Genomic DNA, 25,073 nt, shown 5'->3' with positions numbered 1-25,073 from the left:
GCAAGCAGAGCGTCGTGGCGGGATCTACATGTGAAGCGGAGTACATGGCAGCCTCGGAGGCAGCGCATGAAGCAATTTGGGTGAAGGAGTTCATCACCGACCTAGGAGTCATACCCTTGGCCGCCGCCCCCCTTAGGAGATCCCATCTCCTAGGGCCGGCGCACCCCCTAGGGGGCCTATATAAAGGGGGGGGGGAGGGAGGGCACCACACCCCAAGTCTTGGCGCCTCCCTCTCCCTTGCTACACCTCTCCCTCTCGCAGAAGCTCGGCGAAACCCTGCTGCGATCACTGCTGCATCCACCACCACGCCGTCGTACTGCTGGATCTCCGTCAACCTCTCCTTCCCCCTTGCTGGATCAAGAAGGAGGAGACGTCATCCGCTCCGTACGTGTGTTGAACGCGGAGGTGCCGTCCGTTCGACACTTGGTCATCGGTGATTTGGATCACGGCGAGTACGACTCCATCATCCACGTTCTCTTGAACGCTTCCGCTCGCGATCTACAAGGGTATGTAGATGCACTCCCCTCTCATTGCTAGAAGACTCCATAGATAGATCTTGGTGAAACGTAAAGAAAAATTTTGTTTTCTGCAACGTTCCCCAACAATATGATGACTTCGAAATATGCAAGAGTCAGGGGGAGTATCTTCCTGAATTGTTCATGTTAAAAGCATCATATTATACTCTTTTTCCCTTCATGAGTTTACTTTATAGGTTCTCATAAAGGTTTTTAATGAGGTAATATCAACACAAGACCATATGTCATATTTTCTGAAAACCGGGGTTTTTAAGAAAGTATATACGACATACTTATTGTCCTTTAATTCTATGGATTTTTCTCATATTGAGTTAAACAGACAATAATCATTATAAGTTGTGGCATTTTTCTCCTTATTTTTCCTACTAGGTTTGAAGGAGTTTTGGCAACATATCAAACACCTCTATCCTCATTTTTTTTCCCACAGGGTTTTGAAGGAAACTTTATCAAGATGATGTCTGCTCACAAGATCAAGCATTGATTAAGGAGAGTGTTAGAATTAATTAACCATGTGTTAATTATGGGATTAATCCCTGCTTGTACTAACCACAGGCAGTTGTAAAACTGCGGTGTCGGTTCCTGCCGAACAGGCACCTCCTTTGAATAGACACCTTTTCCAATAGTGTCCTTTCCCTTGTATAAATAGCAGATGCCATCTAGTAAAGAAGATAGTTGATTCATTTTCCTCTCAACAAAAACGAAATAGTAGAGTGGAGAAAACCTTGCGCTATATTCTGCCGAATGGGAACGTGAGCTTTTGTTGTGATGTTGGGACTGGCTTATAAAGTGGGAACGCTGTAGGCGACTAGGGCATCTAGCTCGCTACAGGCGACACATAGTGCCACTCTTTTGCTGCATGCAAAATATTCATACCATTCCAAAATATATCCATGACATTTTCAAAATATTCGTACATATTTAAAAAATGTTCATGAAAATTTTGAAAAATATTTATTTATCGTAAAAAATTGTCCACCAAACGTTTAAAAACGTTCAGTAGAAATTACAAAAATGATCATGACATTTTAGAAAAAAATGTTTACACGTTTGGAAAAAATGTTCTTGATGTTTTTAAAACATTGTATACAGCATAGAAAATGTTTACATAATTTTGAGAAAATGTTGCGTATCATCCAAAAAAATGTTGAGCATGTATTTATAAAATGTTTAGCACGTATTCGAGAATGTTCAAACTTATATTTTAAAAAATATTCATAATGCATTTGAAAAATGTTCAACGTGTATCAAAGAATGTTCCACATGCATAGAAAAAATGTATAACATGTATTAAAAAAGTAAACATGTGTTTGAAAAAAGAAAGACAAACCAGAAATATCTCCGATGGCCTTAGGGCCATGGCGCCGTCACGGATCCCGTCCTTTGCCGGCAAGAGGGCTCTATTTTCAGATGTTCCTTCTATTTTGTTATGGTTTGTGTCCTGCTCAGGAAGACAAAACGGCAACGGCTCCTTGAAGATGGAATAAGGTTCACCCCGCCCAGCCCATGTCCTGATGGTGTGTCTAGCATTGGCGGTGAGCGTGTGGAGGTGTGTCTTCGGTAAATCTGTCCTTGATGGTTTTGCTCGGATCTGGTCATAGTTCGTCTACGTTCGCATGTCTTTAGGTTAAATCCTTCTGATATATGCTACTCTTCATCGACGGAGGTTTCTGTTTTGCGGCGTTGGTCCGACGGGGCCTTTGCACGACGACTTCCTGACTGTTTACTACAATAAGTTTCACCCAGATCCAACGAGGGAGGGGCGATGATGGCGTCGGGTTTTCGGCTCGTTTCAATGCTTGTAGTTGTCCCTAGGAGGTCTATGGATCTGGATGTATTTTTTTTCTATTTATGCTATTCGTTGTACTGTTATGATTGAACATAAATAGATTGGAAATTTTCCTGAAAAAAACTTAATAAAAACTGTAAATAAAAACACAGAAAAAGTAAAATGGAAAAGAAAAACTCCGCCTGGAACCTTCTAAAATTGGCCCAAACCAGAGATGGTTCCACGTTATTGGGCCGGCCCATCCTACAGCTCGCTTGAGGCGAAACATAGCTCTCGCGCTCCCTGCTGCCTCCTCTTCTTCCCAGCAAAGCAAAGCTTAGGGTCCGTTCGGAACCACTCCAGCTTCCAGCTTCATCAACTCCCTCAAGATTGTCTCAAAAAAAAAAATCAACTCCCTCAAGAAGCTGAGCCGAACGTGCTATCTCCACGGAGTTGAAATCTAGAAGCTGGAGGCGGCGTAGTGCAAAAACTGAGGAGAAGGAGAAGCTAGCCTTTCCCAGATCCCAGAAAACAGGGGAGGTGGAGTTGAGTAAAATTACAAAGCAATGCCACCGCCAAGTGAGTCGATCGAACCGGTACGAGGGAAACTGTGACGAGCGAACATAACATTCACCAGCGAACCTGCCCCATGGGCTGAAAATAACTTCCACACTCACCAATCCGACTGGGCCTATAGACCATGCCTCTTTCACAGCCACTTGGGCTCTCAGCCCGCTCCAAACCTCAGGCCAAATTGGCCTAATATATGGGCTACAACGCTGGAAGCTGGTACGACCAAGAAGCTGGCTTGCCGAACGAATTGCTGCTCCCGTCGGAAGCTGGCTGCGGCTGGCTTCACGGGAAGCTGGCTATTCTGGGAAGCTGGACAAGATACGAATGGGGCCTTACTCGCCGGAGCCATGGCCGCGCACCATCGCTGGCCCGCTCCCCATCCCCTCCACGACTACCATGGATAAAATAGCTGTAACACGAGGTGCTCGCCCTAGCTGACTTCCGTCGCCGGACTCCACAAGGTCAGTCGGTTCCTCTTGGGGGGCATGAGATGGAGCACGCCCACCACCTGCTCGCGCAAATGCCCGCAAGCAGAACAGCTCAACAGTAGTTTCCAGTCGATCAAAGTAGTTTCTATAATGACCCGCCGGCGGCAAGTTTCCTGTTGCTCCTAAATTTGAATGCCTTGTCAGGTCAAGTTCAGATGTCCACCTTCCTCCCATCCAATCCCAGTGTCATCCGCACTTCAGCCGGAGCAAGGAGACAGTAATGCACCAAAGAAGATAGACATTGACGATGAGGAAGAGACAGGATTTAGACTTTTTTGGGCAATCGGCTTGGACACCGCTTGCATACAAAGTATCGGAGAACCAAGCACACCGTTTGCGTTCAAAGTACATACTGTGTGGATCTTGATCAGTAGTATCTGATCACACCGTAGGAGGATGGTTGAAGTTTCCTTGCTAAGAAATTCTAATTGATAAATGCTTCCATTCGTCGATTGGGTTATCCTCATGGTGACACACAAGAGCTGCTTCGAGGCAAGCGTAGAACTATCTGCTTACTGTTTTGTGAGCCTGATCAGCAATCGACGTTTTGATAGGGAAAGGCAGCTAAGCAGCTTAAAGTGCTCTATGAGCACTCACATGCATGGACTCGTATCGAGAAAGTGAAAAACACAGTGTCATAGCAGCATTTTCAGTTCTCATCAATGTTTCCTGGCAGGTATCGTCCTGTATACCTCTGTTTTTCTCCTCAGTTTCTTTTTCCCCTTTTCTGGCTTAACTTGTGCATTATCCAGTAAAATACAACTATCAGGAGCATACTCTATCTCTTTTATACTGTATTCATCTAGAGCGATGCAGTAGTAAGTGCATGTGCATATGCAAAGATTAATCTTCTGAAACTAATGCTGCCTTTTTTTTTACTTTTTTTTTAATGTTTGCAGGTTTGGCATGTCCATAATAAGAACATCAATACTCCAAACATGGCTATGTGGGGTCGTTCTTATTATCCTGATCGATACAAGGAAATACTCAACAGTCCATGATTTCCACATTGGTGACAGCAAACTGCTCCCTTGTGCCGGCACCCGCCGGTGCGAAGTACCAAGTCTTTCGGTATGCATAGTTCCACTCAATGTTGTTTGGGTCGACGATGTTTTAATTAACAGCATCCTTCTTCCTGCTTGTGCATAATTACTTTATAAACTGGCTACCTGCGTGCTAATCATGTTGTATATACAACCCGCTACAAGGCAGTGCTGACAGTCAAGTATTTCCACATTGGTGACGTTCCATACCCAACTGCTCCCATTTGCTGACACCGGTGCCAAGTACCTACTCTTGCAGTGTGAATATGTTTTTTGATTGGTTCAAATGAAGCATTGACCAATAATTGCTCCATTAATGTTTTTTTTACCAAGTCACAATACAAAAGATGCCTTTGATATTTGTCAATATATAGTTCACTTCCCCTTACCTGTGTATAATTTATAAACTAGTTGTTCTTGTTCATGTGCTAATCATGATGCACTGACAACCTTAAAAAAAGAAGAAGAGTTGGCCTAAATACTACAAACATGGAACATGATTGTTGAGTCATTCTTCTTATCCTGATTCATACCCAATACAAGCGGCTTTGCTAGCTACATCAACAGGCTATTACGGGGCTTGGCGCCCAGCCCACCAGGTTAGAATAGGAGAGGGGGGGGGGGAGGGGGGTAATTAGGAAGAGAAGGTTATTTATAGCCCAATTAAAAAAGGACAAGTCAGCTGATCCGTGAAGGTGTTGATCTAGCCCGTGTGTCTAGCATTTTGGCAATACAAGACACCACTACCAGTCAGGTGTTTCCTCTCTCTATACTAGCGGACATATACTGAATATATCGTCTCTGTTCAATAGTAGAGCTGCCTGCCATTGCCATGGAGGGGTGGCTAAGCCTGTCTTTCCTAGCCCTACTTACGCTCCTGGTGATTTGGCTTGTCAAGCTCTCGGTTGGCAAGAGCAAGCCGGCCAGGAAGCAGCTGCCTCCTGGGCCATGGACTCTCCCGATCATCGGCAGTCTCCACCACGTCGCCGGCGCCCTCCCACACCGCACGCTGATGCAGCTGTCTCGCCGGCATGGGCAGCTGATGCACCTCATGCTGGGCGAGGTCCCCGCGGTCGTCGTGTCCAGCCCTGAAGCGGCGGCGCTGGTGATGAAGACCAACGACCTCGTGTTCGCGGGCCGGCCGCGCGGCGTGACGCTGGACATCTTCAGCAGCGGCGGCAGGGCCATCGCCTTTGCCCCCTACGGCGACCATCTGCGCCAGATGCGCAAGGTCTGCGTCATGGAGCTCCTCAGCTCCACGCGGGCGAATAGCTCCCATGCGACGTCATTGATGTGAACTGTCTCTCATGCGACGTTGTTGGCTGTAATAGCTCTCATGCGACATCTGCGTTGGAAAAAATAGCTCCCATGCGACACACCATTTACGCGGCTAGTTGGCTGTTAGTTAGGCTGAGGTTTGGTTAGGACACTGGGGGTTATGTGCTCTGACTGGTGGGGTCCACCTATGGCCACGTAGACAAGAGTCAACCGTCCACGACTCGACCTGGGACTGTGTGACCGTGCTCGACTCGCCCGTGCTGGACTGAGCGAGCGGCGCCGCCGTAAGCATCTTCTCCGGCAGCGGTTTCTTCTCCGCGGTGGTGGAGCGCATTTCTCGGCAGCGGCAGAGCTATTGCGAGGTGAGCCCGAAACCCTAGTCCCACTCCCCAGAATTTTGGGGGATCTGTGGCCTCATGCTGCCATCTGTTTCTTGGCGATTTAGAATCGGGCTCCATTGGATCCGGGGGTTGTTTCTTCTCCGCGGCCCGGTGGTGGAGCGCCTATCTCTGCATCGGCTATTGCGAGTGAGTATTTTCCAAACACTACTCCCATTCCACCGAATTTTGGATAAATCTGTGGCCTCATGCTGCCCCTGTTTCTTGGCGTTTTAGAATCTCGATTGGATAGGAGATGGAGCGAGGGCTGGATGAGATGGAGCGAGGAGACAGTGCTTCAAATCGGTAATGCCACCCTCTTTTCTTGGCGATTTAGAATCGAACTCAATTTGGTAGTGACTGCCGCCGCTGCCTGCCATTGACAAAACAGGGGAGGTTCAAGTTCTGCCACCACATTCGCAATTATAGTGGAATTTTTTCCCTGTAAAGCCAAGCTCAGTGATGGCAGTGTCCAAGACATTGATAGAGATACCACCGTGAGGTTGGATGTCGAATTTGCAGATGTTGATCCCCAGGAATTGGAGAGCATGAAGGAGAAGGCCGTGGGCAATTTGGTGGAGAGAATTGGGGAGAGTATTGTTTGGGGTCCAGAACAAGAGGTGTATGTCTGCAACGTTTCGATAACTATAATGGTGAATATGTGAGAATTGAAGATGGAGAATCCATGGTTGCTGAAATTGATCAACAAGAAGGGTGGGCAAGCAAACAAGTAACATTTTATGCAGAGCTAATTGATCTACAAACTCATTCCAGAGTTGGTTATGTGCAATCAAAGAGGGCTGCACAGATGGAAGATGATCAGTGGGTTTCACAAAAGAAGATGTTGGCATTGTTGACTGAACCGACTGTAGTAGCTGAAGATACAGGGATTGATGCAGATGGAGAGGAGGGAACCCATGGTGCTAGGAAGATTGTTGTTGACTGGAATGTAGTAGAGTTGAATGAAAAAACAGATTTGGTCATTACACCAATATCCGACATTGATATGGCCGAAATGTTTGGCATTCAAGTTGATGACAAAGATAAGGAGAAGGATGACAGTTCTTTGCCCGCTGAAGGTAACACAGGCCCTAGAAATGCAAATGAGGATGAAGAACAGCTGATGAGAGAGGCTGCAGATGATGTGGATGATGCAGATGATAATGAGCTGGTTTGTTTGTATGACAAAGAGAACCCAGTTATTGAGGTGGGAAAGTTGTGGCCAAGCATGAAGGAGTTTAGGATGTCTTTCAGGACCTATGCAGTGAAAAAAGAGTTTGATGCCAAGACTATGTGGACTGATCGAAAAAAAATTTATGCTCGGTGCAAAGGTTATGATGGTGGTGGCAATCCTTGCAAATGGTACTTGTCTGCCAGACTACAACCTGATGGAAGTACAGTAAGGGTAAATCAAATACCACACCAGCATACATGTATGACCACTTCACAGAGAGTTTCAAAGATGACATCACAGCTTTGGGTTACAGAGAAGATTACTCCTATTTTAGCCAAGACTCCAAACACTACTGCAAAGAGGCTTAAAGTTGACTTGGAGAAGCTGTACCCCATCCAGCTGCAATACACCACAGTGTGGAAAGCAAAACAAAGGGCCATGAAATCATTGTATGGTGACTGGGCAAATACATTTAGGATGTTGTATAGTTTTAAAGCAGAGGTGGAGAAGAGGTCACCTGGGAGTGTGGTGGAGATAGATACAGAGGTAACAGAGGATGGCAAGGTTTTATTCAGCAAGTTTTTTTATGTGTTTGAAGCCTTGCATAGATGGATTCAAAGCAGGTTGTCGTCCATATTTGAGCATAGACTCATCTTTTTTGACTGGAAAGTGGAATGGTCAGTTGGCTGCATGCAATGCTCTAGATGGACACAACTGGATGTTCCCAATTGCAATAGGAATGTTTCAATCAGAGACAGAGGCATCATGGATATGGTTCATGATGCAACTGAAAAGATGCATAGGGCCAGTTTCTCCTTTGGCCATCCACACAGATGCATGTAAAGGGTTGGAAAATGCAGTAAAAATGTTTTCCCCCATGCTGAGCAGAGGGAGTGCTTTGGACATATGTGGATGAATCTGATAAAAAAAATCAGAGGAGATGAATTTGGGCGCATGTGGCCAGCAGCAAGATCCTACACCAGACAGACACATTCCTATCACCTTGGTAAGATATTGGCATCATGTAGTGATAATGAATTTGCTTCATGGTTGAACACCCACCATTCTCTGTTGTGGTATAGATCAGGTTTTAATACTGCCATAAAATGTGATCATATCAATAACAACTTGGCAGAAAGTTTTAACAACAAAGTGAAGGATTTGAAAGACTTGCCTGTGCATGACATGGTGGACCAAATAAGGATCATGATGATGCGTTTGTGGGAGTTGAGAGGAAAAATTGCTAATATTTTGGAAGGGGACAAGCTTCCAGCAGTGGTACAACAGGTGGTCAACAGGAGTAGAAATCTTTCACATCTATCTGTTGAGAAATCTTCCTTGTGGGGTGCTGAAGTTAGAGATACAAAGAGTAGCAAGAGGCATGTGGTAAATACTGAGTTGCATGAGTGCACTTGCCAAGAGTGGCAACACACTGGAAAACCATGTGAGCATGCCATACTTTTTTTGGCATCTAAACCCAGGTTAAATATGCACCCATATTTGCATGAGTATTATTCAGTACAAAAATTCAAAGCTGCATATGCAAGTCCAATTCCTGCACTGACTGACCAATCTCAGTGGCCTGAGGTGGAAATAGAATTTACCTTGTGTCCCCCTGTCACTAGAAGAAAGGCTGGGAGGCCTAAACAGAGCAGATTCAAAGCTTGGTTTGAGAAAGGTGGTTGTAGTAAGAAGGGGAAAAAGGAAAAGGAAAAGAATGATAAGCCCAAAAGGGCTCAAAAAGGTAACAAAAATAGGTGCAAGTTGTGTGAGGTAGTTGGGCACAAAATTGGTTCATCCAAGTGCATCTACACTCCTCAGAGGCCAAAGTATGTTCATGTTACTGTTTCTGCAAGTTTTTGATTTTGCTACTTGTTCTAGTATCTAACCAAGTCAAATGCTTTATTTTTTAGGAGGAAGCGTGCAGAAAAAGCCCCACCTCTTGTTGTTGAACAATGCTGGCCAGTGAAAAAAGCAAGACTGAATGGCTATAGAAGGAAGAGCACTAAGCAGATAATGTTTGGTGACAAAGATATGGAGCTAACTGAAACTGTTACTGCTGAACATGAGCTAAGTGTTTCTGTTTTGGACGATGTGATGTATACTGAATCTGTTTTGCAGACTCTAGGGCAATCTGAAACTGTTGCAGATGAAGCGACTGTTGTGCTGCCATGCGAATCTGCTTTGACAACTATGTTGCCATGTTTGGAGGTTGTGCTGCCAAGTGTTGAGTTGCAAACTGAAGTAGTTGAACAATTTGTGCCATCTACTCAATCTGCAGAAGTACAAACTCAAGAAGTGCAAACTGAAGAAGTGGGACATGGTCAGGTGAAAAAGTTGAGGGGGCCTAGTGGAGTTTGCAAGGGGCCAAAAAGCAAGAGCATCAGCATCAACAAACTATGCGCCGTGGAACCAAACGGTGGAAAAAAGCAGAAGAAATCGAGTGGTAGAAAGAAGCAAAAGAAATAGAGTCGAAATCATTCAAATTTGATGTGAAAACTTAAGTTTGTTGTCATTTGATGTGAAAACTTATGTTCTTTCATGTGAAAACTTATGTGCTATAATGTTGATTTGACTTGAAATAAAATTCAAATTTGAACCGACATTCAAATTTGAACCGACATTCAAATTTGAACCTATCTGCAATATTTTTTGAGTTCATTTGTTTGTTCTGTGATGTTGCATCGTTTTATGTACTACTATGCACTTTAGTTCATAAATCCAACCCTTTTTGTGAAGTCCAACTCATAGTCACTGAAAATGTTGTACAAACAGGCTCCAAAGTAAGGGAAAACGGCCCCATTTTTAAGCAAGTTTTTTTCGATCTTCTCAAAATCACCCAAAAAAGATTTTCTTAGCTTATATTATACCTATATAGGATCAATACGAAGTCTCACCTTTTTTTGAATAAGTATTCATATTATTTATTTTATTTTTGAAAAAACACCCTTTAATACAAAGTCAGCAATAAAACAAGTTTAAAAATTTTAAATGCAAAAATAACTTAGATCCTCCTTAGTCACTCTAAAATGAACTCAAACCTCAGTTTTTTGATTTTTTTGCATTTTCAAAACCTCAAACCCTCTTCTCACTCCTTTGAACTCTATGCAACCTCAGTCGAGATAGTCCAATTTATGAAGGTTTTTTCATGCAAAGATCATTAGATCAAGTTTATCATTTTATATCATAACTATGTAACATAAAAAGGCTATATGCGCAGGTTTTTCATTTTTTAGATTTTTTTGAATTAGTTATACACATTTGAATGTTCGGTCAAACCTTTCAAAACCCTGTTGACTGCCTCAAAACCCCATGTAACCCTAGCGCCAAACGTCCACCGTCGATCTAACCCTAACGCCAAACTGCGGCCGTCGGATAGGACTTCTAGAAGGATTCCGCGGGGGCGATCCGTGGGCTCCAATCTAATTGGCCATCGTTTTTTCTCTCTGACGAACAGATAACGTTGAGCGGGGGAGCATCTAAGTGACCGTTGGGCCGAGCGGATCGGGCCCGGCAAAGCCTGGCGTGCGTGCGCACGGCCGTCGAGAGGGGGGATGGGCTGCATGCGAGAGGGTCAATGACATGTGGGCCATCCTTGTCCCATGCATGCCATGCAACGTCGCAGCCTAGCTATTCTTTGCTCGTGAACGCCTAGCCATTTGCATGCGGGCTTGCATGCACGCATCGACGCAGAGTACGGCAGTTGCAGCGTATAGGTACGTCGCATCTAAGCTATTTTAACAAATGCATGTTTGAACGAGATGGACGCGTCGGTGGTGCAGCTCCTTTTTCAGTGTCACGCGCGGATGAACGGGCCTGTTTCCCACGCGGCGTCACCGCCGATGCAAGTGCCCGTGCCTCTTTGGATGCTCTGGCCGCCGTTTTTTGAATTAATGCTCGCAATTACTTATGCCAGTGCGAACGGAGAAGAGAAAAAGATCGAGAAGGGGCACCGTGTACACATTGACCACGGTTGCAACGCGGCTATAAAAGGGCACCATTTCCTCATCCTCTCACACTCATCTCTCAAGCCTCCTCCCCTTCTTCTTTTCGAGCCAAATCCACCACTCGAGCCACCATGCAGTTCAACGGCCCTACCTACCGTCGCCCTCGCACCGTGCCGGAGAGGCAGTACCCGGCCGGAGTCGTCGTCGAGAACAGCCTGAGGGTGTGGGCCATCTCTAGGTGGAGGGGCCCTAGAGAGTTGGCTCGCTTCTTCCTCGAAGCCGGCTACCGCCACCTCCCTCCGGGCACTCTGCCCATGTTCCACCTCCACGAGCAGTACGATGGCAACGCCGGCCCCAGTGGTTTCGTCATCGGCCTCTACGTCACCTTCACCAACCCCTACGACGCTCACCACCTCCTCGGGGAGGTGTTCTGGTGTGGATGCGAGTTTATCGCGTTCACGACCTACAACATCTTCACCAACTTCCACCACATCTTCCCTCACCCCAACGGCATGCACACCCTCCCCTACCAGATGTCGGAGGACGACGAGTGAGGGGCCCAAGGAGGAGGGGCCAAGGAGTGGCAAGGAGGGGCCAAGGAGTTGTTCAAGGGGCGAGTCTTCTATCTATCTAGTTTGGGGCTCTAGTTTGTGTTTGTGTTTGTGTTGGTTCGGGCGTGTGTGCCCGTGTCTTTTATATATCTAGTTTTAATTATTTTACTTTCATGTTTTATGAACTATATGTAGTGGGGGGATGCCCCTCTATATGTTTTATCTATCTATGCTACTAGGGTACCCGATGCCCCTCTATCTATCTATATGTTTTTTCGGTCCTAAAGTTTCTCCATTGCATTTTATTTATGTGGCCATGTGTACTAAAAAACAATTGATCTGGTATCTAAAATGTACGTTACCAAGAAATTGACAATAAAGATTATGTACTGTACTACATAATCATACAGTTGGTATACAATGCATTTGAAGACAATGGGCAAGAAAAATGCTAATTATCTGGTGCTGATGACATGCGTAAGTGTTAAAGTATACACCATATATAAAAATGTCTAGCCAAAAGATTTGGGTGTACACCCATGACCAAGTATGGATCCGCCCATGGTTGTAAGGGGATGCCCGGAGAGAAGATGACATGACTTCTTCCATTTATTTAAATGACAAGGGGTGTTGAAAATATTTGAATTTCATTTGAAAATATTTCCAATTCAGAAACTTTAAGCAACTCAATGATTTTCACGAGAGAAGATAAAATGACTTCTTCAAATTATGAAATATGAGTTGGGAGTTTCAAAGAATTAAATTCAAAGTTCTTTTGAATTTATTTTCAATTTGGAATATTAGATCATCATGCATATCTCATTTTCTTGCTTTTTGGTCGATCCTAGAAATTTCACGCAGCTCAAGGACCTTCGGAGAGAGTTGGAGATTTCGTTATTTTCTTATTTGAGAGTTTTCTCGAATTGGAAAAGAGGATCATTTGATTTATTTATTTCATCTTCAATTATTTTTCCGTTATCAAAAAAAATATATGAGAGAGGGAATAATATGACTTTCCCAAATATAGGAAAAATGAAGATTTAATAAATAGATCAAATTTCGTTTTCCGGTGTTTGCTTGCGTTTTATTTGGATAAGGAAAAATGCGCGTTTTTGAAAATTTTATTTTAGGCCCGGAGAAAAGTTCATTTTGTTCGACTCATTTTTAGGAGTCGGGGAAAATTTACTTTATTAGTTTTGGAGTCCGGTAGATTTTGTTTTTCTGTGTTTCTCCGAGCGCGGAACCGTTTAAAAAAAAAACCTCAGCGCCTTGGGCCAAAGGCCCAAGCCGCCGGCCGGCCAGCCAAGGCCAAGGCCATCGCGGCACCGCGCACGTGCCCAGGCTCCAGGAGCCGCCGCCTTTGTCTTTGGAAGTCCTAGTAGGACTTTTGTCCTACTTCCGTTTATTCCGTTTCTTTTTCTAGATCTTTCCTACTCCTATTCTTATTCCTTGCCCCCTACCCCAAGTTTTGTCTCCCCTCCCCAATATAAATACCCAACACCCCCCTCTCCCCACAAAAAATCCCAAGCCCCTCTCTCCTCTCCAAGCCGCGCCCTACCCCGCGCCTCTCACCCGCGCCGCGCCTCTCGCCATGCGCCGCACCTTGCCGCATCGCCGCCGCCCTGCGTCACCGCCACCGCCGCACCTTGCCGCGCCGCCGCCGCCCTGCGTCACCGCCACCGCCCCACCTTGCCGCGCCGCCGCCGCCCTGCGTCACCGCCACCGCCGCACCTTGCCGCGCCGCCGCCGCCCTGCGTCACCGCCGCCGCCGCCTTGTGCACCGCCGCCGCCGCCCAACGCCGCCGTCACCGCCGTTCGCCGGAGGTACCGCGCCGCGTCTCTTCTTTCCCTCGGTTCGGTTTTTCTTATAAACCGTTCCGATTCTTTTCTTCTCTACCGATTCGTTTTCTTTCCGATTTTTCACTAAACCGTTCCGGTGTTCTAGATCGGTTTTTCGTTTCGATCTCTTTTCCGAAAACCCTAGATTGGTTTTCGTTCTTCTTTCGGACCGTTCGTCTCAACCAACATGATCACCGATTATTTCCCAGTTAACGACGCCTGTTCGTATAACCGTTCTTCTTTTTCTTCTCGTCGGATTTATTCCGCGATCGCGATCTCAGATCCGATCTTCGTTCTAGTTTATCTTCTCGCTCGTTTATCAGAATCAGGTGATTCAAGCGCCTGGAGTTTCATCTCGAAACCGCCGTTCCGTCTAATCAACTTGAACAAGTTTTTTCCCCGGTAAAATTTGACCTAGTTTCAACTTGCTAGAACCGAGTTGTTTTCTTCCGCCGTTTGTTTTTCGTCGTTTGTTCGGTTCGTTCTTTCTTTGCAACCGGAGTTCTTAAGTTGAACTTTCTGGTTCGTTCTCTTGCTCGATTTTTCCCTGTGCTTTAGATGAGTACTTATTGTGTGGTTACTATTGCTTGCTTACGATAGATTGACCGGAGTGTGACGAGTAGATCTATCAAGAGTTTTGAGTGCGAATCATCTTCATCAACATTGCAGGCAAGTTCACACTTTGATCATGCCTTTTCTACAACCCAGTTTTATTGCATTAGATCAATCCTCACACATTGCATGATTAGGATCTAATTAAATTGTGGGATGGGAAGTAGATGAGGTAGTACCTAATACCTGTATTACTATGAAACCTTGGGAGTTACTTCTACGTTTGCTTATTATGCCATGCTATGCTAGTAGACGTGGATTGGGTGAGTGATATCCATGACAGATGTGAGATTGATAATTTTTAATGGTTTATCTAAGGTGGCAACTTAAACACACATCTGGGTGGATTGAGGCACCTGATGTCTATCAGGACTTGCCTGTTTTTTTCGACCGCCACCCAGGCTCAAAGGGATCATAAGATAATTCATGCTAGAAACTTCCGTGTGCAGCCACATGCTACTATGGGCTCTGGCATAGTTGACTAAGTTGTGCGAACTCTTACGGGGTGGACTAGCAGATGTAGGGGATGTAGGTGTACCGGTCTACCCCACATGTAAGGTGCTAGTGCTTCTGAAAGACTATGTCTCGGTCATCCGTTTCTCAAACACCATGTAGTGCGAGAAAACAAACGGAGGCGATCGAGTCATGTGGGGAAAAGTGCGTAACCTCTGCAGAGTAACAAACTAATCATGATTAGCCGTGTCCCCGGTTATGGACAACTTGAGTATCTAGTACTTGAATATCATTGTGAATCTCAACATGTTACTTCTAATTAATGTTGTTGGGTTTTAATAACTTTTAATTGGGATTGAGAATGCTGTCAACCATTCTCAATGTTTCACAACCACCATGATAGTTAAATAAATTTATTCCTTTGTAGTAGGGAAAAATTGGCTTTACGCAAAAACCTTATAACCATAGAGCTTTTCCACCAGCCAAATATGCATATAGTGATAGCCATTGTTCATCATTCTCTATGGTGTGAATTTGCCAGTACATTCAATGTACTGACCCGTTTCGGGCTGCAACGTCTCATGTTGCAGGTTTCTTACGACGAGTAAGTGTTACGTTAGGGTTACGATTTCTACACTCAACTTTGCCGTTGGTGTTGATGGGAATCCACAACCTTGTTGCTTCCGCTATATTGGATTGAGGTAATAGTATTTACGTTACTTTATACATGTGATTTACCACTGTTATAAATCCTTCGAGTACTGTGTGTGTCAGCATACTGATCCAGGGATGACACATAAGCACAGAGACTTGATCCATTCGGGTCGGGTCGCTACAAGATGGTATCAGAGCACATGTTGACTGTAGGACGTGACCCTAGAAATTGGCAAGCCCACAGCAAAGATTTTTCTCTACAACTTTCCCTTTCAAAAAGATCTTTTACCTCTCTTCTCTTCTGAGCTTATTCAAAAATTCCCTTTAGTGAGACCATACCCCTTTCCCCTTTTGACCACTCGAGGATTCGACTGATGAGACCACTCCAAGAAGTACAGGATATCAGACTAGTAAGACCATTCGGAATGAAGAGGATTTTACCATACATTATGATAATGGAAACTACAGCTGTTGAAGACTCTGAAGACTAGGAGAATTGGAGGCTCTGAAGAATCCCTAGATTTGTATGACCTAGGAAGGCTACCCTTATGGAACTTGGCAGACTATGGAAGCTGTCAATACCCGAGATCAAGGTGTATCAGAGAAAGACTGAAACAAGGAGCATGAGGACTCGAAGTTTTGTCGAGAAAACCCTAAGGCAGGAGATATCAACTATGGAAGATAGCTCATGGAAAGACAAGAGCAGAAACATGGTTATCCGTGACGTCATCGCCCGCTGATGCTACAGTCACCGTGCTGAGTTAAGGATGCATGTCATCAGAATGGATTTGATGGAAGAAGGCTGACGGAGCACCTATCATAAGATGAAGTTCTAACCCTAGCCGGTGTATCACCAGGATCTGGAGTATTACATCAAGAAGTTTAAGATGGAGCTCCAAGGAGTCGTATTAGACAAGGAAGTATTTCATGAGGAACTCAGGATCCTGAAGATGAGAGTAGCCAAGCTGGAGGAGCTACAACCTCAAGATACCGGAGAATTGTCAGGAACTGGAGGACAGTATGACCATGGTTCATGTGAAGGATGTTGAAACCTAGAAGTTTGAAATATAACTCCACAATATTAAAGGATGTCACGAGAGATTTCACGTCAACATAGATGATCTGGCAAAAGAACTTGAGAAAGACAAGCATGATCGGAAGGAGCCATTGGAGACATGACCAAGACTTGAAGAGTTTTGGCGACGTTGACCTTTAGAAGACCAAACCCCTGTTTTATACCTACGTTAGATGCGATGCTTGTGAGCTGTCAATTGTTTGTTGTTTTTTTCGACAGCCACAACAAAAATCTGTCTTTGCAAAACTTTTGTTTGCATTGTGTGTATCTCTCTTGATCTCTCTTATCTCACCCCAAACCCATGGACCCAATAGAGGATGAATGAAGATGAGCTTATATTTTCTGGACCGATGAGTCAATTGGAGACGGACCGATGGATTCAGAACATGGAGGATCATATGGAGAAGAACCCTATAGTCGGAAAGGATATGGCCCAGCGTGCTCTTCAATGCTTTGAAAGAGGTGCTGCTACTTGGTGGAGGATGTACCAAACCATCAATGGATGGCAAGGAGTAACCACTTGGAAAGAATTTAAGTTGACTTTGCTAAAGTCACAGTTTGTGTCCCAGAAGTTGAAGCCTTATGGAAAGGATATAAGGAAACCTTGTGCATGCAAGATTTGTGGAGAAATCGGACACACCCATAAAGAACACAAGGATGAATGCCCTAACTGTGAAGGAAGTCACCCAGTTGAAGAATGCCCAACTAGGAAGATTACTTGTTTCTTGTGTGAAGGGACTACCCACTATCCTGCTCAGTGTCACATTTACCCCTTGGTACAATGAACCATCCAGCTGAAGGAAGAAGCAATGAAAGGAGCCCTCATGGAAGGTTTAGAAGAACCTGTGATGAAGAAAGAGGTGGAGGACACACCCAAAGAGGAACCAATTAAACCCTACACCAAGTCTCGCTATTCATGTGGAGAAGAAGGACACATCTCCCAGAATTGTATGAATGGGAATTTAGTAGAATTCCCGACAGAGGAAGTAGAGTATGACCCACTGGAAATAGAAGCTCTGGTTGGAATGGAAAAATCTGGAAAGAGACGTAGATTGGATTCCAGGAAGGACCTGAGTCATATCACATGTTTCAGGTGCAAAAATTCAGGACACCACTTCAATGATTGCCCAAAAGGAAAGATGAGGACCCCAGGAGGCTATACAATCACAAGGAAACCTCGAAACTTGTCAGAAGTAATATGTTTCCGTTGTAATGAAGCAGGGCACTTTGCCAGAGAATGCCCCAAGGAGAAGGAAACTTGTGCTAGATAGTTGAGTTTGCAACAAAAGAAATGGACTAGTAGAAGTGAGAACATTTTTCTTTTATATTGAGGTATTGAGTTGAGACATGTAATGGAGAAGCGAGAGATTGTAAACATTTGAGAATGAATAAAGTAGCATCGTTGGTACTGATATGGATTTTATGAGCTGTTACTCTATGAGGAAAGATGTTGACCATTTTTGAGGATATGAGAAATATGGTATATAAAAATATTGGAGCTTTTTTAAGGGTGGTAGTACCCTGTAATGGATTTCGGACAAAATGAATACGAGTTTTGTCTCGATATGTGTGATGCCCCAAGAGTATGTGGGATGAAGTTGGAGACCATCAGTTGTTTGGACCAACTGTGATCAAGGAGTCAAAAGAGAATGTTAAGTTTATTCGAAATCGACTGAAGGTAGCTCAGTCCAGGCAGAAGAGTTGTGCAGACTCAAAACTCAAGGCGATAGTCTATGATATTGGAGATAGAGCATGTCTTCGTGTGACCCCTCTGCAAGGAGTTAAAACGATTTGGAGATAAGGGACAGTTAGCCCCGAGATTTGTAGGACCATACCGAGTTATGGAGTGTATGGGAGAAGTGGCCAACAAGTTGGAGTCATCCGAAGGACTGTTAGGAGTTCAAGATGTGCTTCACGGTTCCCATTTGAAGAAGTGCCATGCAGAGATGGCCAATATTCCCTTGTAAGGACGCTTGACCGCAGAAAGGATAATGATGTTCCACGAAGTGGAATATGGACTTCATAAGTATAAGTTTTATCCCGGTATGAGGGATATTCCACGAGGATGAAGAGATGAATTACTATTGGATATAAAGGAGGTATGATGTTGGAAATATGGATCAATGGAAACTCCATGATGAGTTTGAGTAAACATGTCCTAGTTTGGTGCCAATAGAAGGAAGGAAGACAGTACAATTGGATGGATTTAAGTATGCTAGGAAGCTGGAAGTTGGATGTTGGAATAATGAACAGTTGCCCGATGATAAGTTCAAGGACTACAAGTGATGAGATGGGCCATAACCCCCAGGCCCAGGACCCGCGAAGAAGCAAGCACATTCTTGCTGAAGGAAAAACCCTGGAGGTAGTTACGACTTTATCGATAGACGATCTTATAGGAGTAACGCAAAACCTGAGAGTTGTGAAGGAACGATAGATGGTTGTTTGGCTTGCAGAATCTATGGATTATTCCGAACTTGGTTCGTCGACAGAGACTTGATCCATTCGGGTCGGGTCGCTACAAGTAAAAACTTTGAAAACACCATAGCACAAGTAAAAAAATATATTAAGAAATGGTGCTTGGTTGAAATAAACTAGAGCCAAACAATTGCAACTTTTTTGGTTCACAAAGACTGCTCAAATAATTATCTCAAATAGCTTATGCATAAAAATATCTCAAATAATTATCAGATGAGTTATCTCAAAAAAGGTGACTGCAGGAAACTTAAAATTTGTGAAATGATCTAAAGCCGAAAAGATATATCGATGTCAATGACCGTGTGCACTTTTTTTGCACTCCTTTTATCAATTGGCCTGGATATGTTCTATTCGGCCCTGCCTAACTTCTATATGGGCCTGGCCTTTTCGGGCAACTGTGGACGAACCTTTTTTTCCTTTTCTCCCTCTACCACTGAAACTGAAACTGATGACGAACTGAAGAACTAAAAAACGGGGCCGAAACAGAGTGGAGAGGACATGCTGAATTCGTACAACGCAACACTTTTATTCAAATATACATATCATTAGGATTACAAATGATGCCCAATCTATTCACTTACGACTAATTATCATCACATAAACAAATGCGAGAGCAATTACACAAACATAAAAAAGTCCGGCCATCAGCCCCATCAAATTGCCCTACTTCTGCAATTCGATGAGTTTCTTCATCTGCTTGTTTAGCTTCTTCAGCTCTTCCGTCACTATTGCATCCCCCACAGTAGCCCCAATGGAATGGGCAGATCCAGGGGCCCCAGATCCAGAAGCGCCCGATCCAAACTTGCCCAACTTCTCCGCCTCCAACGGTAAATCGAGCTCCCCTGATGCACCCTCCAGTTGAATCCGCTCTATGTACACATCTAGCCACTCAAAATGGGTGCATTGCTTCAATTTCTGAAATTGGAAAGATGAACCCTAAATCCCAAATCCGATGAAAAATGGGGAAAAATTGTGATATGAAATTGGGATACAAAAACCAAAATTGGCATATTGAGAAGTAAAATCTCACCTTTCCCTGCTCTGGTTTGCTCTCGCATTTCACGAATTCCCGCCCAAGGTTGCCATTCTTGTCGGTCGTTGTGACTAGCCGCTTCAGGGGTGCGATACGTAGGCATGCAGGGCACCTTGTCATGGGCACTGCGCCATAGCGTGGCCATGAGCGGCGGGAGGCTGAAGCGGAGCTCGACATTGCTAGGTCGTAGCCCGGAACGGCGTTGCTGCGCGTCGTCGCCGGAGAAGAAGAACAACAACGGTCGGGGAGGGGGGTGGGGGGCGAGGATGGGCTCGGGTGCTGCACGGCTCGGGCCACGGCTCGGTGTCCTCTTGTACCAATGCTGACCTGGATAAGTTAGTGGGTCCCACACAGTGGGTCCCGCTCACCTGACCAATGCTGAGTTGGATAAGTTAGTGGGTCCCACGCTGTGGGTCCCGCGCTGTGGGTCCCGCTCACCTGATTCGAGTTTTAAACATGTGTCTTTGGATTAGGCAGCAGTGTCGCATGGGAGCTATTTTTTCCAACGCAGATGTCGCATGAGAGCTATTACAATCAACAACGTCGCATGAGAGACAATACACACCAACGACGTCGCATGGGAGCTATTCGCCCGCTCCACACAGGTGAAATGCATGGAGGGTATCAGGGCCGAGGAGGTTGGCAGCCTCCTCCGCGACATCACGGCCGCTGCCTCGACCGGCCACACCATCAACGTCAGCGAGAAGGTGATGGCGCTCAGCAATGACGTGGTGACCAGGGCAGTTTTTGGCGGGAAGTTCTCACAGCAGGGCGAGTACCTCTGCGAGTTGGACAAGGCGTTTAAGCTGCTGGGCGGCTTCTGTCTCGTCGATCTCTTCCCATCGTCGAGGTTGGTAAGGTGGCTGAGCAATGGCGAGCGCCAGATGAAGAAGAGCTGTGGCCGTATGCAGCGCATCATTTCAGAGATCATCGATGAGCGCAAATCCGCACGAGCTGCTGGCGTTGGCGTCTCCGGCACTGACGACGAGGATCTGCTGGACGTGCTGCTCAGGCTGCAGAAGGATGACTCTTTGGAATTCCCTCTAACCACAGAGACTGTTTGCGCCGTCTTGTTTGTGAGTATTTCTCTTAATTTCAGGTATTGTTTTTTTTTGTGGTGGGTACTCAAATGATTAGGTGGTTGTGGGTGGGTGGGGGCAGGGGTCAATATATTAGTGAAAGGCAGTCCGTTCCAAATAGGGTGAGGACATAGGCACATTTACACGCGAGGTTAGGTACAAATGCATTAATCTTATCTTTCGGTTTCTTCAACCGATGAGACATGAGACCACAGAGTTAATTCAGAGATGATGTTGTTGATCGTGGTACATCTGCGATTGTCAACATGGCGAAAAACCTTCGTGTTCCGAGCATCCCAATTATTCCAAAGGATGATTAGGAATACGGACAACTAAGTAGAGTCTTCTAGTTCTTGTTAGAGTAGGGTAGTTCCAAAGATAGTCGATGGCATCCCCTTGAGAAATGCCGATGAGTTGCCACTCTAATAACAAGGGGACGGAATCTTCTGAATGGTAGCCGCAAGATGGGCAGGTGGTCTCGTTGGCAATGTGCTTGTGAACCATATTTGCTTTAGATTTTAGGCTATTCTGGCATAGGAGCCAATCAAAGATCTTGGGCTTCTTTTGGACGCTGGAACACCAAATGTAATCGCATTAGTGTCTTTATGTTCATCGCAGTGAATGATTTTGTAGGCATGCTTAGTGGAGAAGGGTAGCCCTCCATTGATGTCACATTCCTTGTCCTCCTAGATCTAAAAGTCTTGAACAAAGACAATAAGTCATGCATGCACCTCAAAGACACAACCTGGGTTAGGTGGTTTCACAGGTTAGACAACAGGATTGTCATATGGGTTCTGCTAGGATGTTGATGTAGTTTTACTGCAGAGACTAGATCTATTATCTTCATGTATTAACTAGCATGGTGGCCCTCGCAAATGCGATGACAACATCTTATTGCCTCGAAAGTGTTGAGTATTTATTTTATCTCACCCAGACTTTTCTACTCTTATTTACCCCTTTATTGCATAGTATATTTTAGACGTTGATACATTTCTGTTGGTGTATCTTTAACCTTTATTTTGAATGATTATATGATAATTTAACAAAAATAGAAATATATTCTGCTGTTAGTATAGAAAGAATAGAACAGATGTAGTGCCTATTTAGAAAAGAAAGCGCACCACATAGTTAGTATGCCCCAACTGTCCATATTCCTGAGTGATGAGTGTACTAACCATCGTCTGTAGTGTCTACATTTAATTGGTGACATGTTACTATATTAGTCTTCACAGAAAAACACTTAAATTATTCATACGATTAGAGGTAGCTTTTTGAAGTATTCATATATTACTTTATATAGGGAGATGTTTGATTGTGCTTTGTACGACAGGATATGTTTGCAGGTGCCACGGAGACCACATCAACTACTTTGGCGTGGGCTATGTCAGAGCTTGGGCGGAGTCCTGAAATCATGGCTAAGGCACAACAAGAAGTATGGGAGGTTCTTGGTGAAGGCCGATCTGTCATTACTAATAACGACCTCGGTAAACTCCACTACATGCAGATGGTCATCAAGGAAACCCTTAGGTTGCATCCACCAATTTCTCTAATCCCACGATCAGCTAGAGAGGATTGCACAGTTATGGGGTATGACATCCCTAAAGGCACCAATATATACATTAATGCCGTTGCAATTTCTCAAGATCCGAAAAACTGGGACAACCCTAGAGAGTTTAGGCCAGAGAGGTTTGAGAACATCAACTTAAATTACAATGGAACATACTTTGAATTCATTCCCTTTGGAGCTGGGCGACGGCAGTGCCCCGGGATCCAGTTTGGCTCGTCGGTCATGGAGATGGCATTAACAAACTTTCTATATCACTTCAACTAGAGACTTCCTGATGGTTCTAGCCTTGTTTCGTTTGATATGTCCGAGAAGTTTGGGTTGGCTGTAAGCAGAAGGTATGACCTGCAACTCAGAGCTATTCCACATGTGTGGTCCAAGATGTCGAAGTGAAGCACAGAGCTTGTATATACACGTGACAACGCATGTTCATGTACCTGCACTTTCAGCGCATGTCTTTTTTGCAATGTATGGTTGTTCCCTTATGCAATGGAATATGAGAAGTTGGGTTAAAAACGAATAAGAAAATCTTATTGCAAACATGGTATTGCATCTACTGTATGTACTACTAGTGCACAACAGAAGATTTTACGTCGTTGTACATAGTTATACGAACTTTGTAATAACACATGACTATTAATTAAGTATGATCTGTGGATCAGAAACATATGTGCTTTATGTGATTTGCTATCAGTGGATATGAACATATATGTTGTCTCGAAAGTAGTCTCATGGAGCTCAAGTTGCCTGATCCGAAGTTCTTGGCATTTACCCGTCCAGGGCAAGGATCCTATATATGATAATCTTTGGGCAAACAACATACTTGACTGCTCATCCAATTATTGAAGCATGAAAAAGGTAGATAGAATTGATTTTCATTTATTTTGTGAGTGCACTATGAACAAGGCATTGGAGGCTCGCTTTTTATCCAACCAATGACCAGATAGCATACGTACTCCGTCCACTCCATATTAAATGTCGCTGATTTAGTACAAAGTTTACTAAGTCAGCGACACTCAACATGTAACGGAGGGAGTATTTGCAAAGGATCTACTAGAGCTACCTTTTCACTAGTAAGACTCTGTTTGTGGTTGCTATAATTTCTTATAAAACATATTTATTTATTTCATACGAATATTTTTGCTAGTTGAAAGACTCTTCAGTTAAATACGATAGCAAAATATAACTCAAACTATTCAACATTCTTTAAAATTACAAGATTCTACAGTACACCACAGGACAGTTCAGAGTCTATCAAATAACATCAACCTTCGGGATATACCATCTGAAATTGAGTTGTCATGTTAAAAGTCACTAGATAGAAATTTTCCAATAGTTTTAGTTACAGTACGGTAATCTTTCTCTTGAAATAGGCTCTTGCCCCGCTGGTCTCAAGCTTGGGAGCAAACAAAAACTTCATAAACCCTCATCTTATCAATGTGGTTATTTGTATGGCATAACTTCCCAATATCGAATTGGTTCATGATAATTCTGCAAGAAACCTTAGGCTCGACCAACCCTATTTTATGTTATCCCTCCCATTATATGTTTCACAGATATCAATGTTGGCTGAAGGATGAGGAGGAGGAGAAGAGAGGCTCCTCGGCAACTCGCATGCCGTCATGTGGGTGGAGAGGGGAGGCATGGTCCACACTCTTGGCCCTGGTAGTAGTAGCAAGAGGAGGAAGAGGAGGAGGAGGATGAGAGGCCTTTCCGCTCCTCTTTGAGCCGTTGGAAATTTAGCATCCACTTGGACCTCTTTTTTTAATTCCTATGCACGTACAATGAGACTAAAATTCTTAGTGTTTTAGTAAAATTCTAACTACACATTTTCATTTGATCCCTCGAAACGGGCTCTTGCCCTGCACTGCCGCACACATGGCCATGTTTATTAAAATTCCTGTGAACCAAATACAAAAGTTGGTAGAATTCCTATGTTAACCAATCCTTAATTTTTCACAAGCATTCCTATCATATTCCTGTGTTTTTCTTATTCTTATATATAGTTTTTAGAATCCTGCGAACCAAAGAAGGCCTACATGGAAATCTTTAGTAAAAAATACTATAGGGTTTGATCTTGCGAATCAAACGATCAACGTAGGAAAAATTACTAACGATTTCAATCCTTCGAAATTCTTATAAAGTACTTCGAAACAAAGTTTCTCTCAGAAGGTGCCACTCCAGGAAAGTTGTTGTAGGAGCCTTCACCGCTACCTTGGCCTTATCGCTGGTATTGGTTGCAAAGGTAGCCATGCCGGCCTTCATCACACTGAAATTCCACGACCCACTGGTCCTAGGTGACCCAAGCGACATAAACTGGGTTCTGAACCTTCTCGATGGTCTTTTCCACCTTAAGGCCGCGATTGGTTCGGCGTTTTCTAGCCCAAAACAATTGTATTAGTCGGAGACGTAAAAATAACCAGTTGAATCCTGAAATAATGCTTGGTTCACCGTGTGCGTTTTATTTTCTGGTTATTTTGGCAATGTTATAGTCAAAAACTTTTACAGACCAAGCGATGGGTGTAATTGCATTCACCGGTTTTATACTCATGCAATA

General features: G+C 44.3%; 1 protein-coding gene and 2 pseudogenes across 2 annotated transcripts; all 3 read left to right on the top strand.

Annotated features, from left to right (window-relative positions):
* Nucleotides 1-5,048: 5,048 nt before the first annotated feature.
* LOC147988480 (cytochrome P450 71D7 pseudogene) lies at nt 5,049-6,045 on the top strand (annotated as a pseudogene).
* Nucleotides 6,046-6,857: 812 nt separating this feature from the next.
* Nucleotides 6,858-9,787, top strand: LOC147988479 (uncharacterized; annotated as a pseudogene). Its single transcript, XR_015616972.1, has 2 exons — nt 6,858-9,063; nt 9,148-9,787. The product of XR_015616972.1 is annotated as an uncharacterized LOC147988479 (transcript).
* A 10,688-nt stretch (nt 9,788-20,475) lies between these two features.
* LOC147988478 (zealexin A1 synthase-like) lies at nt 20,476-23,058 on the top strand. The gene is made up of 2 exons (XM_087544415.1): nt 20,476-20,949; nt 22,283-23,058. Exons 1-2 carry the CDS (start codon nt 20,488-20,490, stop codon nt 22,781-22,783), a joined length of 963 nt encoding a protein of 320 aa, XP_087400541.1. The 5' UTR covers nt 20,476-20,487; the 3' UTR covers nt 22,784-23,058.
* The last annotated feature ends 2,015 nt before the right edge of the window (nt 23,059-25,073 follow it).

This window comes from Triticum urartu, chromosome 1A (genome assembly GCF_056163025.1).
Source record: "Triticum urartu cultivar PI428250 chromosome 1A, HENAU_Tu73, whole genome shotgun sequence".
Lineage (NCBI taxonomy): Eukaryota > Viridiplantae > Streptophyta > Magnoliopsida > Poales > Poaceae > Triticum > Triticum urartu.
This window is presented reverse-complemented; position numbering and strand designations above follow the sequence as displayed.

Excerpts from the sequence above, each read along its gene's own strand:
- LOC147988478 (XM_087544415.1), top strand. The coding sequence starts at position 20,488 with ATGGAGGGTATCAGGGCCGAGGAGGTTGGCAGCCTCCTCCGCGACATC. Across the intron at positions 20,950-22,282 it reads CTGTTTGCGCCGTCTTGTTT|GATATGTTTGCAGGTGCCAC; the intron begins GTGAGTATTTCT and ends TTTGTACGACAG.